The following is a 21074-nucleotide window of genomic DNA, read 5'->3' on the forward strand; positions in this document are numbered from 1 at the left end:
CATAACACTACCACATCTTTCCCTGAAAATCATTAATACTAAAGGTTTGATTACTTAAGTGGTAATCTAAAGCAACGGAAACTGGATTCCATTGAGAACTGATCATTTTGAAATTTAGTTTTGTGAGTGACTTTTACTGCTTACACTGGTGGAATATTATTTCAAAATCTAGTTTTGTGAGTGGATTTTACTACTTACATTCAGGTGGATATTGATATCTTATCAAGGTTAACACTTGTTCTGGCAACTACTGCAATGATTACAATGTATCTGGTTTTGCAAAGATGCTGATCGACAACATTCCCCCCCTGAAAGAAAATAACCTTTGTTAAAAAGGGGTAGTAAATTCACTACATATTTGCTGATTTTTTCTTGAAGTTTTTTTTTTTTTCTTTCACAGTGTAACCCAGCGTCCGATATAAAAATCACATGGGAAACAAAAATCATATACACTCACTGTGTGCACATGCAAAAACACAAAAAGCATATGTGCAAACACATCACACTTCAAGTTTAACATTCACACACACACACACACACACACACACACACACACACTCACACACAAACAAATTACACCCCCATCCCAGCCCTCCCTACACACACACACACACACACACAAACAAATTACACCCCCATCCCAGCCCTCCCTACACATACACACACACACACACACATACATACACACTCCACCCCAAACTAAACACATCAAAAAACCCCATCCACCCTGAACCCACACCCACCTCTGCAGCCTGACTGTGCACCAGGTTATTCCCCATCAGCTCATCATCAGTCAGCCGCGACATCATCAGGTTGGGGAAGTAGCCCCGCATGCAGTACAGGCACAGCGAGATCACCACCTCCAGAAACATGTTGCTACGGTAACTGGACAGCACCTCAGCCGGAAGCTCCCCGAAGAAGTTCTTGCCAAAGACGGACTTGCGGTGGCGGGCGAGCAGTGTCTGGATGCGGGCGAGGTGGGGGGCGGGGATGGCGGAGATGCTGGTGGTCGCCATGGCGGTGACGACCAGGCGGGGACACTGCACCAGCATGGCGCGGATGGTACTCAGCGCGTACAGGGTGCGGTGGTAGTCGTAGGGCTGCGTGTACAGCAGCAGATGCATGTGCAGTGGGTGGATGCCCTCCGGCACTCCCCCCTCCCCTTCCTCCTGCTTGCCCCCGCCTTCCTCCTGCCTCCCTTCACCCCCGGCCTTCTTGCTCAGGATCCCTTTCTTGGTCTTGTCCTGAGATAACGACGATGCTCGTGGGAGGTCGTTCTCGCTGCTTGACGTGGAAGAGTCAACCTCCAGACTGGCCGTCTCGATGGCATTCAGGAGATCATGGTCGCACATCTGACTGGAGGTCACGCTGGCCTTGCGCTGACGGTCTCCCCCGTCTCGCTGCCTTTCGTTGCTCATGATCTGCGTCATGACACGGTTCCAAAGGTCCGCCATGACCTCAGCCACCACTTCCTCAGAGGTCAGCTCCTTGTTGGCAAACACCTGGTCTGTCAGCTCCGGTGCCGGCTCCTCCTCCTCTTTGCCGTCAAAGAAAATCCCTTCTTTCTGGCACGTCTGTTTGTCCAGACGCTTGGCAGTGCTGAGATCAGGAGGGATTCTCTTCCCCGGCAGGTCAAACCCATCAAAGATGAGCTTGTCCAGGGAGTTGACAGAGCCAAAAGGGTTAAACCGCAGCTTCACCTCTTCGGGGTTCACACGCTCATAGGAGAGCTCCGCCTCCGAGTGGGCCCTGACAGGGGCTGTGGAGGTCTGGGACCCTTTCTGGTTCATGACTGTGAGGGCCATGGACTTGAGATCTTCAGTGGATTTGCGGGAGATCTTTGTCTGGGGGTTGTGGTTGACGTGGAAGATCAGATTGCCCCCCTCACTGCTGATGGCGTAGATGTTGGCCTCGGGGTTGTAGTCACTCTCGGCTTCGGTGAGGGACACACGCTTTGGGTCGTGGACGTTCACATGCTGGATTGAGATTCTGAAAACAGAAAATTTTTCTTTTTTCAAATGAACAAACAATACAAAACAACAAACACCGTATGCACACATTAAAGAATATAGATGTAAACAAATCAAAAGTACTCCTAACCATAGCAGAACTTATCTGTATCCAAATAACATATAAACTCCAAATTTAGATTTCTCCACATCAGCAGTGTTGAAGTTTGCATGAGACAGGAATCAGACCCCTGGCACAGACTGCACCAGTGAGGCATGGTATGGTATGTGTAATTGAACAACATTATTGACTGGCCCATCACATTTCCTTTTAGGCCCCTCACTTTCAGTGGTCAGAGGGCATGTTGCTCCACATTGTTTTTTATCCAACCAATCTGTTGGTCATTACCAATGTGGCACGGGATTTTTATTTTTGCACAAGTCTAACGTGATCCCTGTTTTTTTTCTACCACCAATCTACCATGTTTCCTGTTTTTTGTTGTTGTTTTTTTCCATGACCAATCTCCAGTCCCCCCCCCCACCCCCACCCCATCAATCTACCATGGTTCCTTTTGTTTTTTCCCCCCACCAATCTACCGTGGTTCCTGGGTTTTTTCTTCCACACCAAACTATCATGGTTCCTGGGTTTTTTCTTCCTCACCAAACTATCATGGTTCCTGGGTTTTTTCCCCCCTCACCAATCTACCATGGTTCCCATTTCGCATGCCCCCCCACCCCCACAAATCCACCGTGGTTCCTCTTTTTCCCCCTCACCAATCTACCATGGTTCCCATTTCGCATGCCCCCCCCCCCACCCCCCCACAAATCCACCGTGGTTCCTCTTTTTCCCCCTTACCAATCTACCATGGTTTCTGCCTCCCTCCCCCAAACCCCACCCCACCCCACCCCCCCCCCCCCAACAATCTACTGCAGTTCCTGTTTTTTTCCTGCACCAATCTTACGTGGTTCCGTTTATGTTTTGTATTTTTCCACTACCAATCTACCATGTTCCTGTTGTTTTTCCCCACCAATCTACCGTGCTACCTGTTTCCCCGCCCCCACCACTAATCTACTGTAGGGTTTTTCCCCACTAACCCACTGTGGATTCTGTTTTTTTTATCCCACTCATCTACTGTGGATTCTGTTTTTTTCCCCCATCCAATCTTCAGTGGCTTTTCACCACCAATTCGCAGTGGTCCCTGGCTTTTTCTCACCAATCTGATGTGTTTCTTGTTGTTTCCCCCCAACCTGGCTTTTTACCACCAATCAAACATGGTTCCCGATTTTTTTGGTGTTTTTTTCCCAATCTAATATGGTAACTGTTCCCCCCCCCACCCCCCCTCCCCCCCCCCCCCCCCCCCCACCCCCTCAATCCAACCATTATCACCCGAGCAGAGCGGTCACCCACCTGGCGGTGTCTGGGTGGAGCAACATAAGGAGGACGGGGCGGAGGACACGACTGATGTCCCCTCTCTGCACCACCTGGGTCAGCCAGGTGATGGTCAGCGACTTGGCCGCACTGCTCTCCTCCTTCAGGCTGTCCAGCACCACAAACATCGACCTGCACAACACACATTTGGTAAAGGGTACTGTGCTGTGCAGTGCTGTGCTGTGGTGTGGTGCTGTGCAGTGCTGTGCTGTGTTGCGGTGTAGTGCTGTGCTGTGCTGTGCTGTGCTGTGCTGTGCTGTGCTGTGCTGTGGTGTGGTGCTGTGCTGTGCTGCAGTGTTGTACTGTGATGTGCTGTGCTGTGCTGTGGTGCTGTGCTGTGTTGCGGTGTTGTATTGTGCTGTGCTGTGATGTGATGTGCTGTGCTGTGATGTGATGTGCTGTGCTGTGCTGTGGTGTTGTACTGTGATGTGCTGTGCTGTGTTGCGGTGCTGTGCTGTGCTGCGGTGTTGTGATGTGCTGTGTTGTGCTGTACTGTGCTGTGCTGTGCTGTGCTGTGTTGTGCTGTGCTGTGCTGTGATGTGCTGTGTTCTGCTGTGCTGTGTTCTGCTGTGCTGTGCTGTGCTGTGCTGTGTTGTGTTTCCCAGGTCAACAGCTGTGCTGACCTCCCTGTGCCTCAACCCCTTTTTTGTGTACATGGATACAGAACATCAAATACACTTGTTAAAGATCGTGTGATCCATGTCAGCATTCAGTGGGTTATGAAAATATCCAGCATGCACACACCTAAAAGCGGAGCATGGCTACCAATACAGAGGGGCCTAGTCATTGGAGTTAGAGCCAACAAACGCAAGAGAAAAATAAGAAGAAGTAGTAAAAGAAGAACATCTGTGACAGTGTTCCTTTTCCATTTTTCAGAATGGTTTTCTTACAATGAGACATGGTTTTCATCTTTATTTTTAAGGCACTGATGTTCAAATTTTAATTACGTGTTTTTGGCTGTTCAGTTTTTCCTAAAACCCTGATCTCAAAACAGCAGCAACTTCCTCTAGCTTCTACTGTGTAACTCTGCCTTTCTCCCTCTGTACATATGCAACATAGTGGTTTTTATGTTTCTGTGTATCCATGTGTGTGTGAGTGTTAACCTTGACTCACCTGTCAAAGGTGCGTTCTTTGTGGCCAAGACTGGAGTCAGCTTTCATGTTGCGTGTCAGATGCCAAAGCACTGAAAACTTCTTGAACGCATTCAGTCTGGTTGTCTGAAATCAAATGAAAAAAAATGTGTACACTGATTACCTGGGATTAACAATCTTCTAAAAGACAAACCACAGGTTATGTGTGTGCCTGTTTGTATGTCTGTGTCCGTGCGTGTGTGTGTGTGTGTGTGCGTGTGTGTGTGCATGTGTGTGCGTGTGTGTCTATCTCCTGTGAATGCCAGACTCGCCAAAGCCAGCGCTGCCTTCGGCAGACTCCACAAGAACGTTTGGAACAGGAGAGGCATCACCTTGGAGACGAAGCTCAAAGTATACAAGGCCATAGTTCTCACCACACTGCTCTATGGATGTGAATCATGGACGGTCTACAAACGCCACGCCAAAAAGCTGAACCACTTCCACACCACCAGCCTCAGAAAACTTCTCGGCATAAAGTGGCAAGAGAAGATCCCTGACACAGAGGTGCTCACTCGTGCAAACTTGCCCAGCATCTACACCATCTTGATGCAGGCCCAGCTGCGCTGGGCAGGCCATGTAGTTTGCATGCCAGACCACCGGCTCCCCAAGAAACTGCTGTATGGCGAACTCCAACATGGCAAGCGCTCCCATGGAGACCAAAAGAAGCGCTTCAAAGACACTCTGAAAGCTTCTCTGAAGGCCTTCAACATCAGCCATGACACATGGGAGCTGAATGCAATGGACAGACCAAAGTGGCGTTCAGCTGTCCACAAAGGCGCCAAATCCTGTGAGGCCAACAGAATCGCTGCAGCAGAGCAACGCAGACAGGCCAGGAAAAGCAGTGCCAGCAAGTCCCCGACAACCGCCACCATCCCCTGTCCACACTGCGTCAGAACCTTCCGGGCGCGGATTGGCCTGACCAGTTATCTGCGCACCCACAGAGCCCAACCCACCCACCGCCAGGATGACTAGATGGTCCTCGTCGATCTCGACGGACGAACCACATCTCCTGTGCATGGCTGTGTGTATTTGTATGCTCCTGTGTGAACATGTATACACATCCATGTATTTCCATGTATAAGTAAATAACTGCATAAATATGCACTGAATCACCAGTGTTTGTTGGCCGGAGACATAAGAATGCAGCACACATACACAAAAAAACTCAACAATTTTTCATATCACACAACAGGTAAATTGAAATGCTTTATAGAATAGTACTGAACATACTTTTTGTCACAGCATTTCAATATGAAGCTTTCTCATTTGATGTGTGTGTGTGTTTCTGTGTGGCCTCAGATGCATGCAGTTCATGGAACATAGCTATATATTTCCTTCCTTTTTCTTCCTCCCTTTTTTTTATTTTCTTAATTATTTTGTTTATTTCCTTTACTGCTCCACAATGTCTTTTTAATGGAAAAAAAAAAGCAGGCATTCTATGTGTGTATATTTTTATTTTCACAGAAAATTTGTGTAATTTTCTTGCATCATTTTTCAATGTTCAATGTGTGTTTACATTTGTCTCTTTTCATTTCTTTAACTTGCTCTTATGTGTGTGCGTGCTTCTCTTGTGCATGTCTCATTGTCCACACACCCCACCCCCACCCCCACCTTTCCCGCTGCTGCAGGAAACAGACATGGAACAACAGCATCCACCCCTTTCTAGACGACAGACTACCATTGTGTCACCTGTGGGTGCCTGTGTGTTTCTTGTCATGGACTCCAGCGCCATTAGCTCCCCTCGAACTATGATGGACTACAAAGATCCTCTTTTCTTGTTCATTCTTGTTACTTTTGTTTCAGCAAAATCTTTCTTTTTGTTGAAATTCATATATGGTCAGTTTCAAACTTCTATTGTGACATATTCCAAATAAAATACTGTTTAACCAAGATATTGTGACATATTCCAAATAAAATACTGTTTAACCAAGATATTGTGACATATTCCAAATAAAATACTGTTTAACCAAGATATTGTGACATATTCCAAATAAAATACTGTTTAACCAAGATATTGTGACATATTCCAAATAAAAAGGAAATTTTCTATCTAAAATTACATTTAAATAACATACTTACCGTGACCCAACTAGTGCAGACTCCGCCAGGGGTCTGACATTCCTGTCCTGTGCAAACTACTATACGCCTATGCGGAGAGAACGAAACTACGGCCGATAACCTCCCGTTAGTAGGTAACCTCCCCTTTGTCCCGCTGGCTAGCGCCCTCTTTTTCCGGCAGCCATCATGACTCCTGTTCCTGTGCTCTTCATACAGCTAAGTTTTTTCGTATTTTCTGCCTGTCTGTCGATTCTCTGGCGTTCTTGTTTGCTGTCAAATTATGTCTCCAACCAGGACACAAAATGCGGTTTATGAAACCAAGATCTCCAACTTACCACTCAAATAACAACAGCTGTCCATCTATCTCTATCAGCACCCACCTCACTGTCACTGATGAGAGCAGTCCCTATGGCGTCCTCGCATATCCAGGCCCTGGGGGTGACCTGGTGCAGCATGTAGAACAGCTCCGCCGTGCGGTGGTGGTTCTCTGTGTTCTCTGTGCCCAGGTGCTGCCACAGCTCACGGGCAATCACCTACACAGGGTGAGAGGTAACAATGTACATACACATTACACCAGGTCATTCCACAATGTTATCAAAGTAAAACTGTACCTACACAGTAAAACATGTCACTTTACCTCATTCTTGAAGTAACATTGTACCTACACATAACGAGTCACTTTACAAAGATCTCAAAAGTAAAATTTTATGTACACAGTAAATCAGATCACTTTGACAGGCACAATAGCCAAGTCGTTAAAGCGTTGGACTTTCAATCTGAGGGAGGTCCCAGGCTAAAATCTTGGTAACAGTGCCTGGTGGGTAAAAGGGTGGACATTTTTTACAATTTCCCAGCTCAATGTATGTGCAGACCTGCTTGTGCCTGAACCCCCTTCATGTGTATACGTACACAGAAGATCAAATTCACATGTTACAGATCCTGTAATCCATGTCAGCATTTGGTAGGAAATGGAAACAAGAACATATACCCAGCATGCACACCTCCAAAAACGGAGTTTGGCTGCTTACATGGCGGGGTAAAAACGGTCATACATGTAAAAGCCCACTCGTGTACATACGAGCGAACGTGGGAGTTGCAGCCCATGAACGCAGAAGAAGATCACTTTGTAGAGAGTCCTTAAAATAAACGTCTATGTACACAGTGAAATTAGTAACTTTACAGATTGAGTTACTGGCTGAACTGTCATGCTCAACTTAAATTCACTAGAAAGTCATTTATGGGATGATCCCCAAAGGCCAACTAGCCAGTGCCATAAAGAAAATCAGCTAAAGAGAAACACAAACTCCCTGCACCTGATAGAAAATGGTGTTGCCATATATGTGCTGAAGTGTCTGCCCTAATTACATTCCCACTATCTTGGCCAAAAGGGCTGTTGGAAAGTCAGTGCAGGGATGGCTTTCAAAGGCCAGCTAGCCAGTAAGAAATTCAACTAAAGGGAGAAACAAACTCCCTCTACAGTGACAGAAGATGGTGCTGTCACATATGTGCTGAAGTGTCTGCCCAAGTTAAATCCACACTCTCTCGGTCAACAGCACATTAAAACAGTCAACACTGGGATGATCCTGCAAAGGCCAAATAGCCAAAACCATAATAAAGAAATTAAAGTCTAGCCAAAACCATAATAAAGAAATTAAAGTCAACTCTAGCTAAAACCATAATAAAGAAATTAACATAAAGAGAAACATAAACTCCCTCCACCTGATAAAAGATGGTGTTGTCATAGACGTGCTGAAGTGTCTGCCCAAGTTAAATCCCTACTCTCGGTCAACAGGACATTAAGACAGTCAGCAGTGGGATGATCCCTAAATGCCAACAAGCCAGACCGCAAAGAAATTAAATATAAAGAGAAACACAAACTCCCTCCACCTGATAGAAGATGGTGTTGTCATTAATGTGCTGCAGATGGCGGGGCAGCAAGGCGGGCAGGATGACAACCGACACCCGCCCCTCACTGATGGACATGCGCCCAGTGTCCCGCGACTTGTTCTGCGTCTCTGACTGCACTGACTGGGTCAGCACGATGAGGTCCAGCATGGTGGCGATGGCGCTGGCCTGCAAGGGGAAGCTATGTACGTAGCAGCTGCAGGTCAGCAGGTCCTGAAGCCACTGGGGTAAGGTCCCTTCGTCTTCTGTTTGCAACAGAGGAAAAGGTTAAATCTTTTGTGTGTGTTTAGCTGAGTTTAATGTCTTTTCACTGTTTAGTGATATTAGACGGGTACAAAAAACAAAAAAAAGTATGTGCATACAGGCGATGAGGCATGGGGTATATGAGAAGAGGTGGTGGGATGACTTTTGTGAGTAGTGGAAAATGAAGAGCTACGAGGGACTATAAGCCCATGATTTCTTGCAATCCCACGACCTCTCCCACACTGGGAGAAATCGTGGGACCGCGAGAAATCATGGTCGCCCCCCCCCCCCCCCCCCCCCCCACTGTTTCCGACAATGTGTGAGAAATCATGGGAAGTCCCCCCTATTCCAATCAACAAGACTTCCCCTGCAGCCAGAAAAAAGAAATGAGAAACTGGGGCAAGGACAACAACGACCATGATAATGACAGTGGTGTTCGCGAACACATCAACAATAGACAGTGCGTGTGTGTGTGCGATATGTGAGTGTGTGTGTTGTAAGCAGAATGATACAGTCTACCTGTACTACAGCATGGAAGTGGTGTTGAAGACAACAACAATGATGCTGCATATGCTGCAGTGTCTTTCACTGTATGAACATGCATGCATACCTACATGTTTGTGTGTGTGTGTGTGTGTGTGTGTGTGTGTGTGTGTGTGTGTGTGTGTGTGCAAGTGTGTGTGCATTAGAAAGAGAGACTGTGTGTGTGTGTGTGTGTGTGTGTGTGTGTGTGTGCGCGCGCGCGCGCGCATGTGTGTGTGTGTGTTAAAAAGAGAGACTGAGTAGGTGTGTGCGTGTATGTGTCAGTGCATGTGTGTGTGTGTGTTTGTGTGCATGCATGCGAGTGTCTATGGGTAAAGGGCAGGCAGGGTAAATTTGTACACTCTGATCCACACCATGTTGATCTTCACAGATGAACATACATAAAACACTGTCAATGTCATGTGAATTGTGCATAATTTTTTTTTTTTAAATACTCTGAATGCCAAAGGAAGATGACGATGACGAAGTGGAAAAATCTCCACCAGCTGCTGTCTCAGTTTGAGCTACCCACTGCATTAACTTCACAGCTGTTGCACACATCTCTTTATATGTGTGTACGTCTCTATAAATTAGCACTCACAGTTTCAGTGTGACCATTTTAAAGTCAATATGTACAACCAGCTGAGCAAGATCTGTGTTTAGCAACATTAGCCCCTACACTGCAACTTCCAAATGGATGTGGTGCACTTTTCTTTGTCACCTGTTCTTTGGAAGTGATGCTGACTAAATGCTCTCTTTCTTTTCTCTTCCATTATCAGCCTCAGAACATTAAAGAGAAAGGCATCACACAGGCAACACACACACACACACACACACACACACACACACACACACACACACATGCACACACACACACACTACCCCCCACCAAACAAAAACCACACACTTGAACACAGACACACTTTTATGCCATGTCAGTTCATGGACAGCATATTACAGTCAATACCAATAATAGTAAACAAAGTGACTGTACTGTCTACATAAAACTTCTGAAAGCACAACAAAATAAATTTATAAATAAACATAGGTTACAAAAAAAACACTTGAGAAAGCACAACAACAAGATAAATAAATGAACAACAAAGAAACTGAAATCCCACTCACCAACTTAAAACATTTGATCAAAGTAACTGTACGTTTCCTGCATAAAAAAAATAAGAAAGAACATACATACACAAACAGAAATATAAACAAAGAAACAAAATGCATCAATAAATAACTAAACAAATAAAGAAATAAAGAAACAGACACAGGTCACAAAACAAAGAGACTGAAATCCCACTCACCAGTGTGGTACATCTGGTCAATCACCGTCTGGTAATCGGCGCAGTACAGGGGAAAACTGGCAAAGTCCACCAGCAAGCGACACGCTCTGACAAAGGCTGCCTGCCCTTCCTCTGTGCACAGGCGGGGCTTCACCTTGGGGTGGGACCCTGACTCGGTCAGCTTGGCTCGGATGGCGTCGCTGTCGGCGCTGCAGACGGAGCTCTCGTCAAACAGGGAGTCCTGGTCACTGGTGGTGCGGCCCCCTTCCGCCTGCGTCAGGGTCAGCAGCTCCATGCACTTCTCGCACACCTTCTCACTCTCCAGGAAACGGCGGGTGACGATGCAGTGGAAGAACTCCTGGAAGCTGCCCAGGCACTGCTGCATCAACCCCAGGTGTTCCCGCGGCTTGTCTTCCCGGCTCTTCTGACGGTGGTGCCCCGACGACACTACAAACTCCTTGTCTCTGCCGCCGCCAGTGGTGGTGGTGGTTTTCAGAGAAAGGTGGGGTTTCTCGTGGGGGGGGACTTTGGCAGTGGTAGTGAGGTCTTTCTTCAGTTCTGAGGAGGGAAGGCTCAAGGGACTCTCTGCATCTTGTTTTGGCCCTGTTTCTTCTGACGGGTCTGGTTCTTTCTGGTCAGCTTTCGCACTGGGTTCATGATTGTCGTCTGAGGACAGTTTGGCTTGTGGTTGACTTTGTTCTCCCTGCTCAGGCGTGCTTGACACTGGTGCTACCTTCTCCTTTCCACCACTCTCCTCCTCCAGTGAAGATTCAGGCACCGCAGTCTTTGTTTTGTCCCCTGCCTTCTGGTCACTGGCCTCTTCACCAGGGCTGGACACGTCTGCCTTGCTGTCACCACCACCACCACCACCACTGTCATGGAAAGCACAGCTGTCGTCCTGCCCGTGCAGGTAGCTGCTGTCCGGCCCCCTGTACAGACTGTCAGAATCCAGCATGTCGTCTCCAGAGGGTGTGGCCATGGAGGGCTGAACACGAGACAGGAGCTTACTGCACATGCTCAGGATGGCTGTCAGTTCTGCATCGCTGGCAGCCTCTATGCAGCCTGTTGCCGCAGTGATGACCTGGTGTAAGAGGTCTGGCAGGTGTTCTGTTGTGGACTCTGGGTAGACGTCCTGAAACAGCATCGTAAACAACCCTGGATCAGTTTACGAACACCTTGAAACAGTATTAGAAATATAAAGAAATAGATAGATATATGAAAAATAATACAAAAATATATATAAGAAATAACATCTTGGAGCAGTTTACAATTCCTTGAAACAGCTTAGAAACGCTCTGACTCAACCTGAGGGAGTCATCCTGAAATATTTTCCTTTATCAAGTTTGTTAATTCCAGCAACCATAAAACATTTTTTTTCTCTGGTTAATTTCAAAACATTTGAACATGTATAATAATAGTAGAAATAATATTTATTCAACAATTACACACAGACTATTGCCCCAGAGTAATATGATTCGTAATTTTACTTTTCAACTATGAATATTATTTGTGGCTGACAAGATTAATCCCCCTTTGTTGTAACTCATTTAACAGTGAAGGAGGAATCAGTGAGAAAAGTCCACACCAATGCGTTCACTCACCAGTGATATCACGTCCAGCAACAACTCCACAACATGGCACAGGTCTGTCAGCTGAATCACATCATCAGACTCTGCCATCACACTGGTTTTACGGCGACACACCTCTCTTGTCCGATCACACGCCCCGCTGAACAGACGACCAATGAACTCCCAGATAAAGTAGGACTCAAAGGATCCAAACAGAAGGTTAGCCGTCTTGACCAACTCATCCACATGTTTGCTATCCCTAACTAATGTTTTCGCACCCCTCTGAGAATGGGACGGATCTGCGCTGTGGTTTTCACTGTCTGTCCTGGTGCCTTCTTGATACAAGCTCCGGAACACGGCCAGCAACACGTCTTCGATGATCACCGGACCGATCTCTGGTTTGTCCAGCAGGCTGATGAGAATCCGGAAGGGTCGCAGCACCGCAAGGTGTCCATCGTCCCCCAGCCTGGCGTCCTGACCCGCTGTGCTCAGCTTGTGCTTCAGTGCTGCCACCAGCAGGTCTTTGGAGTGGTTGTGAAAGTAGGTCAGGTCAAACTCGCTGGTCGTCGATGAGCTGTCGGCTCTCGGCCGTCGTGTTCCGGACTCTGACGCAGCGCTGGCTTGGGCCTGGTGGGCACTGGTGCCCAGGAACCAGAGGTAGAGGCGGCGGTTGAGGGACATGTCACGGCGCAGCACCACGTTGATGGCAGCCTCCACAATGGTGGCCAGGTCCGTGCGGGTCAGCTGGCCGTTGTGCATGGGGAAAGCCAGGAGGAGGAAGTCCAGGCTGCTGCGCTGCACCAACACGCTGCTGTCCTGCAGGGCGCTGCACAGCGCCTGAACCTGCAGTACACCACAACACACCCGTCCGTGATACAGCAAAAAGACAACTCTACATGTATACCCCAAAATCTTACCATCAGGAACTGATTATGTAAAAAATAAGCTCAGACTGAAATTTTCAAGAATATCAAGGAAAAGACTATAATCTTACAAACGTGGTGCTGTGCAGGAAAATAAACATATGTATGTTCACACGCCATATTCTTCAAGTATCACTTGAGACAGCCTGCCATCTTTTCATTCTGGTGTGCTAATCTGTAGCCAGTTTTGGACTAAAGTGCAAGCAGACACAGTTCAAGTTAACTTGTAACTTCCCATTTACTGTCATGTTTTTCCACCCTTGAAAAAAGGTGCCCCCAATTTATGTTTTTGTTTGGGACATTGATTCTTTCTTCTTTTATAATGAATATATATTTTCTAAAATGGTTTATACAATTGGAAGTCATCATTAAGATCATTTATTTAGAAAAAAGAAAAAAAAACATAAGAAAACAACAGAAACACCCAGGGAGCTGTCAGACTGAGACAAAAGGGCCTCCAAATGGAATTTACCAGAAATCTCAAAGACCACAAATAAAGCTTGTTTGCTTTCCTCCCTAATACACTTGTAAATAAACATGGCAAGTTTTTTTTTTACGGCACACACACACACACACACACACACTCACATGCACAACACGCATACACTCACACATGTACACACACACACACACACACACATACACAAACATGCTCAACACACACACACACACACATACACACACACACACATACACACACACACAGAGAGAGCTAGAATTAAAACAATGCAAGAAACATGCAACTAAACAAACAATGGAAGAATTCAGACAGAGAACAAGAAGCAACAGAAAAGCACAAAAAATGTTGGTTCATGATTCTCACAACAAAAAAACAAATCACACAATTAAACAGAAACACACACACACACACAGACCTCCAATCAACTCCCCCACCCCCCTCCCCACTGCTTTTTATTTTTTCTTTTCTTTTTTTTTTACCTGCCAAATACCACAAAAAGTGAACAGACATTAAACTGAAGACTGACACACACACATGCTCCTATCTTTCACCCCCTCCCCAACAAAACAAAAAAATCCTTCACAAAGTAAAGTCCCCTTAACCCTACCTCCCACCCATCCCCCCCACCTCCACCCCCCAAAAAAGAAATGACCCTCTTGTGCTGGGCAAAGTGTGTGACTGTACCATGAGATAACTATCCATCTTGATCATGTGTCCCCCACCAATAAATCTTCTCAAGCTAAAAATCCCCTTAACCCTACAAAAAAAAAGAGAGAAAAAAAAAAAAAAAAAGTATTGACCCCTTGGACAAAGTGTTAGTGTGACCGTACCATGAGATCAATATCCAACACCATCATGTGTAACTGGTCCCTATCCAATAATCCTTCTCAAGGAAAAACCCGCTTAACCCTTTCGCTGCCAGGAAAATAAGATTTAAGTGAAATCTATTTGCCATGGGTTTTTTTCACAAAAAACAGGTATAAATTTTCAAAAAATTGTTCTTTGTTATTGGAGAAAGACCCATAAAAGTATATATTTTCTGAAAGATAAATTAATAAATACAAAACACATGATGTTTTCCCATTTTATATATATTTTAGTGACATTTTGTTGTTTTGAAATCAGTGTTTTGTTTTTTGTCATATTTTCAACTTGTTCCTTACAAACATTAGTCTGGTAATTTGCACTAAAATATATTTTCTGGACAAACGGATATCCGCACACACAAAATCATACTGGAACAACCACAATAAAAAAAAGATTTTAAAAAGAGATAGATACACAATGCATTGTGACTTCTCCAAGTGATAAAATGGATGTGAGGCCACGCCCCCTCAGTCTCCATCCCCCTCCTCTTCACCCCTCCCACATGGTCACTTTATCCAGTTCTCATCAGACTGTGTTGGCTGAGTGCCAAGAAAATCACTCACACTGTGTCCTACTAATAATTCGGTCACTTTCTGTCGACTGCTACAGCTGTACAGCTGGCATCACTCACTGATAATCATATCTTGGCCACTCTCTTGATTGCTCCCTTTATTTTCTATCAAATCGTCCTATAAATGTTCATCACTGTCTTCTCCTTCAAAGTTACGCTTCAATTCTTTCAGAGCATCAGCTAAAGAAAGCAATCTTGGTTGGTTTAGTTCCCCACGATTGCATGTCTTGAGCACAGCGTCACTCCGACGTTTTGTTGAGCGAGCGAGGAAAGGAGCCAGGCAAACACTGCGACAACCAACCAACCAAAACGTTCAAATAAAGGACTGCCAGGCGTAGATGGTGTTTCTGGCTATGAATAGAATCTAGAAAGATTCCCCAAGCTAACACTACCAATATTTTTGTCAACGAACTGAATGCAAACCAGGGAATCGTCATTGTAGTAGCAAAGCGTACATGCTTGCGATGACAAGTTATCTCATCATATAGGCAGCATAGGGGTTAAGGTTAAAAGCTAAAGGTCCAACATCCTTATCAAACCATCAGGGCAGTGAATTCATATCCACCGTGTCCAGGGCTCTGCACAGGAAGATGGGTCACAGTCCTGTCCTTCCACCTGTTCCAGTCAATCTTCCCCAAACCAGTCAGGTACCCATTCACACCTGGGTGGAGTGAGGAAAATCAGAGTAAAGTGCCTTTCCCCAGGACACAACAAGGGGCCTCTAACCCTTTCAGCCACCACAGTTTTAGTTTCTGCGCTCCCACTGTCTGGAATTCACTGCCTGTCGGTCTTTGGCACCAATCAACCCTCAGTCTGTTGAATCTCGGCTAAAAAAAAAAACTCATCAGTTCTGTGAGACGTTTTTGTGATTTTTTCCCCCACTCTTAGTTAAATATATTTTCTGCTCATGGGTTAGTGTGTGTATGGCAGCGAGTAGTTCATCATTTCCGAACATGGCTGGTGTAAATGGGCAACTGCCAGCGCACCAAGTCTAAATTTGCTCAGAGAAATGCGCTGTTCAAACGCCATTCATTATCATTATCATGATTACTATTGATCAGGACACAAAGACTCTGACCGTACCATGAGGTCGATATCGAGCCCCATCATGTGCAGCTGGTCCTCCATGCTGCGGCGTTTGTTGAAGTGGTTGAGGAGGAAGGTGACGGCGGGCAGCCGCACACTGGGGCAGTTCAGCACACACTCCCACAGTCCGGTGTAGAAGAAAGGTGGGTCCGCTGCCTCGCAGAACTCTTCCAACAGTGTGTTGGTTCTGTGTGCACAAAATGTATGACAAACAATTCTAATTACGACAAACAGTATACTTCACCAATAAATCTAAATTAAGACAAAAAGTATTCTTTACAGAGTGAACTCATACAACACACTTCATCAGCTTAGATGGTAAAAAAAAAAATTGTTGTACATAACACCATAAATTTAAGCAGACACATACACATGGATGGAAAAAGACAAACAAACAGATAGATAGACAGATCTATCCATAGACTGATAAATTGATATAGATTGATTGATAGATATATTCACCCCCTTCTCACAATCTTCCTGTTCTAGTTCACAAACAAACAAACTGTGAAAACAACTCTATATACAACACAAACAACACTACACAAAACAAGATACAATATCACATGACACTACAGAACACAACAAAACACAGTATATCTACATGATCACTGTATTATATATCTATAAACACTAAATAATCACCTGTCAAAATACTCTGCCCCTTCCTCCAGCAAAACAACATAACACAATACAGCATAATACAAGACAACACAACAAAACACAACCCACTTCCATGATCACTGTACATAACATACACATTGCTAAGTCATCACCTGTCAAAATACTCTGCCCCTTCCTCCAGCCCCGGCAGCAATCCCAGCAACAGTCCGTTCAGACCTGGCTTGATCTGACGGCCCAACTGGACGAAGTGTTTCTCATACACCGTCAGCAGCACAGGCTGAAAACACCACAACCACACATTCTGTGAAAGATTTCAGGAAGGCAGCAATGAAGAAAAAAAGAGAGAAAAAAAAATGACAAAGTGCTTCTCATACTCCGTCACTACCACAGGCAGAAAACAACACATCATGTGTTTGATGAAAGATATAAGGAAGATAGCAATGAGGGAAGCAAGAAAGAAACAGAGAAAGATGGGAGAAAGGGAGGAGGGAATGAGATGGAGGAGGAGGAGGAGGGGAGGATGGAGAAGTCACAAATACAGTAAAATGTCAACTGATTTCCATGTAGTGAGACACCGCAAACAGTGTAAACTAAATGATGATATACACACACAGCTTTTACTTTAACGTTAACTAAATGATGATATACACACACAGCTTTTTCTTTAACGTACAGCTTTTTCTTTAACGTTAACTAAATGATGATATACACACACAGCTTTTACTTTAACATTAACTAAATGATGAAAAACACACACATCTTTTTTTTCCCAAATATACTTAAACAACTGAAAGGTTCAAACTGTTTCATAGTAAAATTTTACAATTCCTGATCTTTACAGAAATATGAAACTTTCCATCTACCCATCTGTAAAAACGAGTCAGACAACAACAAAAAACAACTAAAAAATAAATGAAAACAACCCAGAAAGAAAAAAGAAAGATAAGCTTTAACCCACAAAAGTTCACAATCAGTAGATGTAGTATTGTAATAACTGTTCACCAACAGACAAGATTTGTGCCCAAAATAAAACCCTAAATAGTTATCAGTCTGTACAGCATTGTAATACTTGCTGACTAACAAATGATCCACACTGTATAGCTCTTTCGTTCTTACTGCATTTGCCGGCACTCACATATACAAGTGGGGTTTTATATGCAGGACCTGTTTCCATAACCCACTGAACACTAACAAGGATTAAAGCATATCTGATGTTCCACAAGTGTATACATGGCTCTGCGCCACTGAAATTCAAACCTGAAAGTCCAATGCTCTGACCACTAAGCTATCTCACCAGACACAGAATTTTAATGCCTGTTCACTTGCAAGACAATTCAAGACAAGATGTTATTAATTTCAGAAAACCCCATGGAGGTACATGAAAATGTTACATATTTGATGTAACTAATATGAGTAAGAGATAATTTAGCATTGTGCTCAAAATCAATTAACACTAGCCATACCAACTGATTGGTTAAGACATATCTGGAGGCCATGACTCAAGCTATTGACCCTTTACCTTCACACTCATGATTGCGATCCTAAGACCCAAAGTCTAATGCTCAAACCACTCAGCTATCGTGCCCATCAGACACAGCACTGTTCACTTACAGACCACACGACCGAAGTTGTGCACACACAGTCCCCACAAGATCCCACCCCTACCTTGACACTGATGGCAGCACAAGTTATGATTGCGATCCTAAGACTCAAAGTCTAATGCTCAAACCACTCAGCTATCGTGCCCATCAGACACAGCACTGTTCACTTACAGACCACACAACTCAAGCTATACAGCACACACACAGTCCCCACAAGATCCCACCCTTTACCTTGACACTCATGGCAGCATGAGCAATGACAGGGAAGAGGCCAGCGCTGTAGACAAAGAGGTCCTGGGCCAGGCGCTGAGGGCCGATGCACTTGAAGATGATGTCGTAGGCCTCCAGCGCCTTCAGGTGCACCCCGCTGGGCAGGGCCGGGTGCAGGCATTGTGCCAGCCGCTTGCCGATGGTCACCTTCTTGGGGATGACCGGGTACTTCATGTGATTGAGAAGCACCTGATCACACACACACCACAATGTGTTTCACAGGGCTGAGTGAGAGATTATGTTTCAATAGATATGTAATATCAGTGTAACTCTTTGTAATCCTGACCTTTTGTAATCCTGTAAAGATAGTCATGCTGAACTCTTGAATCTTTCAGCTTTTGAACCTCACACACACACACACACACACACACACACACACACACACACACACCTCCCACCTCCATCCCCATAATCACAATAACTTTCATGTATTATATACAAATCCCCTCCCTGTTACATTCAGAATCACACACACACACACACACACACACTCAAACAAGCACATACAAAATCACATACAGAGAGAGAGACATCCACACACTGTTGGTGTATTTTTCAACAGAAATGACTGCAAAGGCTGAAATATATATATACAAATGATACATTTTGGGGTGAAATGGATATTTTCTCTAATTCATAACTATTTCAACAGATTTATTCATAGCAGTTTTTCCATTAAAATACTATGTTTGTATGTTGCAATGTTTGTTTGCTTGTTTTTTTTTTGGGTTTTTTTTCATGTTTTGTCCATTTTGTTCCCCTCTCCTTTCCCATGTATGTTTATAAATCAATTTTCCATAAGTTACCAAATTTGGAAAGAAAATGTTAGGGAAGAAAAAAATGAAATGAATGTCAAGTACTATTACAAAAATTCATGAGGAACATGATACCTGTATAACAAACTATAACAACTGGTAACAACTAGCGTACTTTTTTTTTTCCACATGCACAGCACTGGAATACATTTATTCACAAAATGCTGTTTCATTACAGAACTCATCAGTATCTAAGGGAAAAATTTTGCGAATGAAGGGGACAACTAAGCAGCAACCCATACAGTGTGCTGCCACAATAATTACAATATGTGTGAAGAGCTAAATTGTTGGGGTTTTTTCCCCCGATTCTAACTCTAATTTTGTGCCAACAAAGCATTTACAGAACAGAGCAAATTAACTTTGCTACAGTTCACTATGGACAGACAGACATTGTAACATATGCATGCGCACATGACCACATACACACACAAAGACACACACAGACACACAGACACACACACACACACACACACACTCACTCACACACACACACACACACTCTCTCTCTCTCTCTCACTCTCTCTCTCTCCTCACAAACAAATAGTTATTACATAGCCTCACTTTGTTTACACATCTGAGCTAAATATGATGGCAAACCCTCCACATGTGGTGCACTGTACAGTAAAACGGGAGACACATTTCAATATTTTACACATTTTCAAGAATTCAAGAAGCTCTTTTCAAAGGATGCCCAAGGGCAACAGCCTATTATGAAGGATGACATAAGATAAATGTATCAAACATAATTGAATTGAATATGAAAGTTCAAACCATGGTCTCGCTTTGTATCAATGCCCCAAACCAGGCCTTATTCCTCCTCTAAAATGAACTGATCAACATTGTACATATACATCATTTTCTGAAAATGTATCTCAATAAGTTTCTGTAAAAGAATTTTTAAGATGCTTACGAGATGGGTCAGACACACTTTTATTCAAAACCTTGGTTCAAACAATGTTCAAGTCAGTTCGATTTGCACACAAAATCTCACAATGATCTGTTCAAATAACATCTGAGAAACACTTCCGATCAAAATAAGCTTTCTTGTTTTTTCTTCCAACACAACAGTAAGACTCAGCAAATTGTTCAGTAAATACGGGCAATAAACAGAATGTGAGGAAATGAAAGTGTTGCTGCTTTATCAACACAGTCTTTCTCAGCACTGTCTCCATTATCCTGTGAACAGGAAACAGAAGGCCATGAAACTAAATTTGAGCAGAAAGACCCAACAGGAAACTGGGAAACCAAACACATGAAAACACAAATGCACACATATTTATGCAAGCGCACACACATGCACTCACACACATACATACACATTTAGACACACAGTGTCCTGTAAACAGGAAATAGGAAGTACTGTAAGTTAGCCTGTTCAGGAAGACATGTATGCATGTGTACATGTGTAAACACACGCACACTCACACACACACCCTAAACCACACCTCTTCCACCTTCTCTCTCCATTCCATACCACAATGCAAAGAATACAAAGCATGCCTTTACCAAAATGCACTGCAATTTCCTTGTCACATATTTCCTTTCATCAGTTTGTACATTCAAACCTCAAGTTATTTGAAAACATCACAATGTCATGGGATACTGCTAAAATCAAATAATAAAATATTAGTAAGATGCACAAGTTTTTGATGCACGAACTTCCAAAATCAGACTCCACAGGGGTCAACAAACAGAATTTACTTATTACAGCAAAATAAAAACCACAAAAAGAAAAAGCACAAAACACCTCCCTTCAGCTTCAGCACC

General features: G+C 44.2%; 1 protein-coding gene across 7 annotated transcripts in view; it reads right to left on the reverse strand.

Moving 5' to 3' along the window:
• Window positions 1-21074, reverse strand: part of LOC143282661 (protein DOP1A-like) — a 72658-nt gene that overhangs the window by 39323 nt on the left and 12261 nt on the right. For 6 of the 7 annotated variants that reach the window (XM_076588325.1, XM_076588319.1, XM_076588322.1 and 3 more), the window contains exons 3-12: window positions 18454-18681; window positions 16774-16898; window positions 15995-16184; window positions 12124-12933; window positions 10544-11654; window positions 8454-8716; window positions 6947-7099; window positions 4492-4595; window positions 3358-3510; window positions 744-1989 (exon numbers count right to left, since the gene is read on the reverse strand). In XM_076588325.1, the coding sequence (XP_076444440.1) occupies window positions 744-1989; window positions 3358-3510; window positions 4492-4595; window positions 6947-7099; window positions 8454-8716; window positions 10544-11654; window positions 12124-12933; window positions 15995-16184; window positions 16774-16898; window positions 18454-18681 (4383 nt within the window). Of the gene's footprint in view, window positions 1-743; window positions 1990-3357; window positions 3511-4491; window positions 4596-6946; window positions 7100-8453; window positions 8717-10543; window positions 11655-12123; window positions 12934-15994; window positions 16185-16642; window positions 16667-16773; window positions 16899-18453; window positions 18682-21074 lie in introns of those variants that run through there. The other variant, XM_076588324.1, reaches the window with a different exon arrangement.

This window comes from Babylonia areolata, chromosome 6, assembly GCF_041734735.1.
Source record: "Babylonia areolata isolate BAREFJ2019XMU chromosome 6, ASM4173473v1, whole genome shotgun sequence".
Lineage (NCBI taxonomy): Eukaryota > Metazoa > Mollusca > Gastropoda > Neogastropoda > Buccinidae > Babylonia > Babylonia areolata.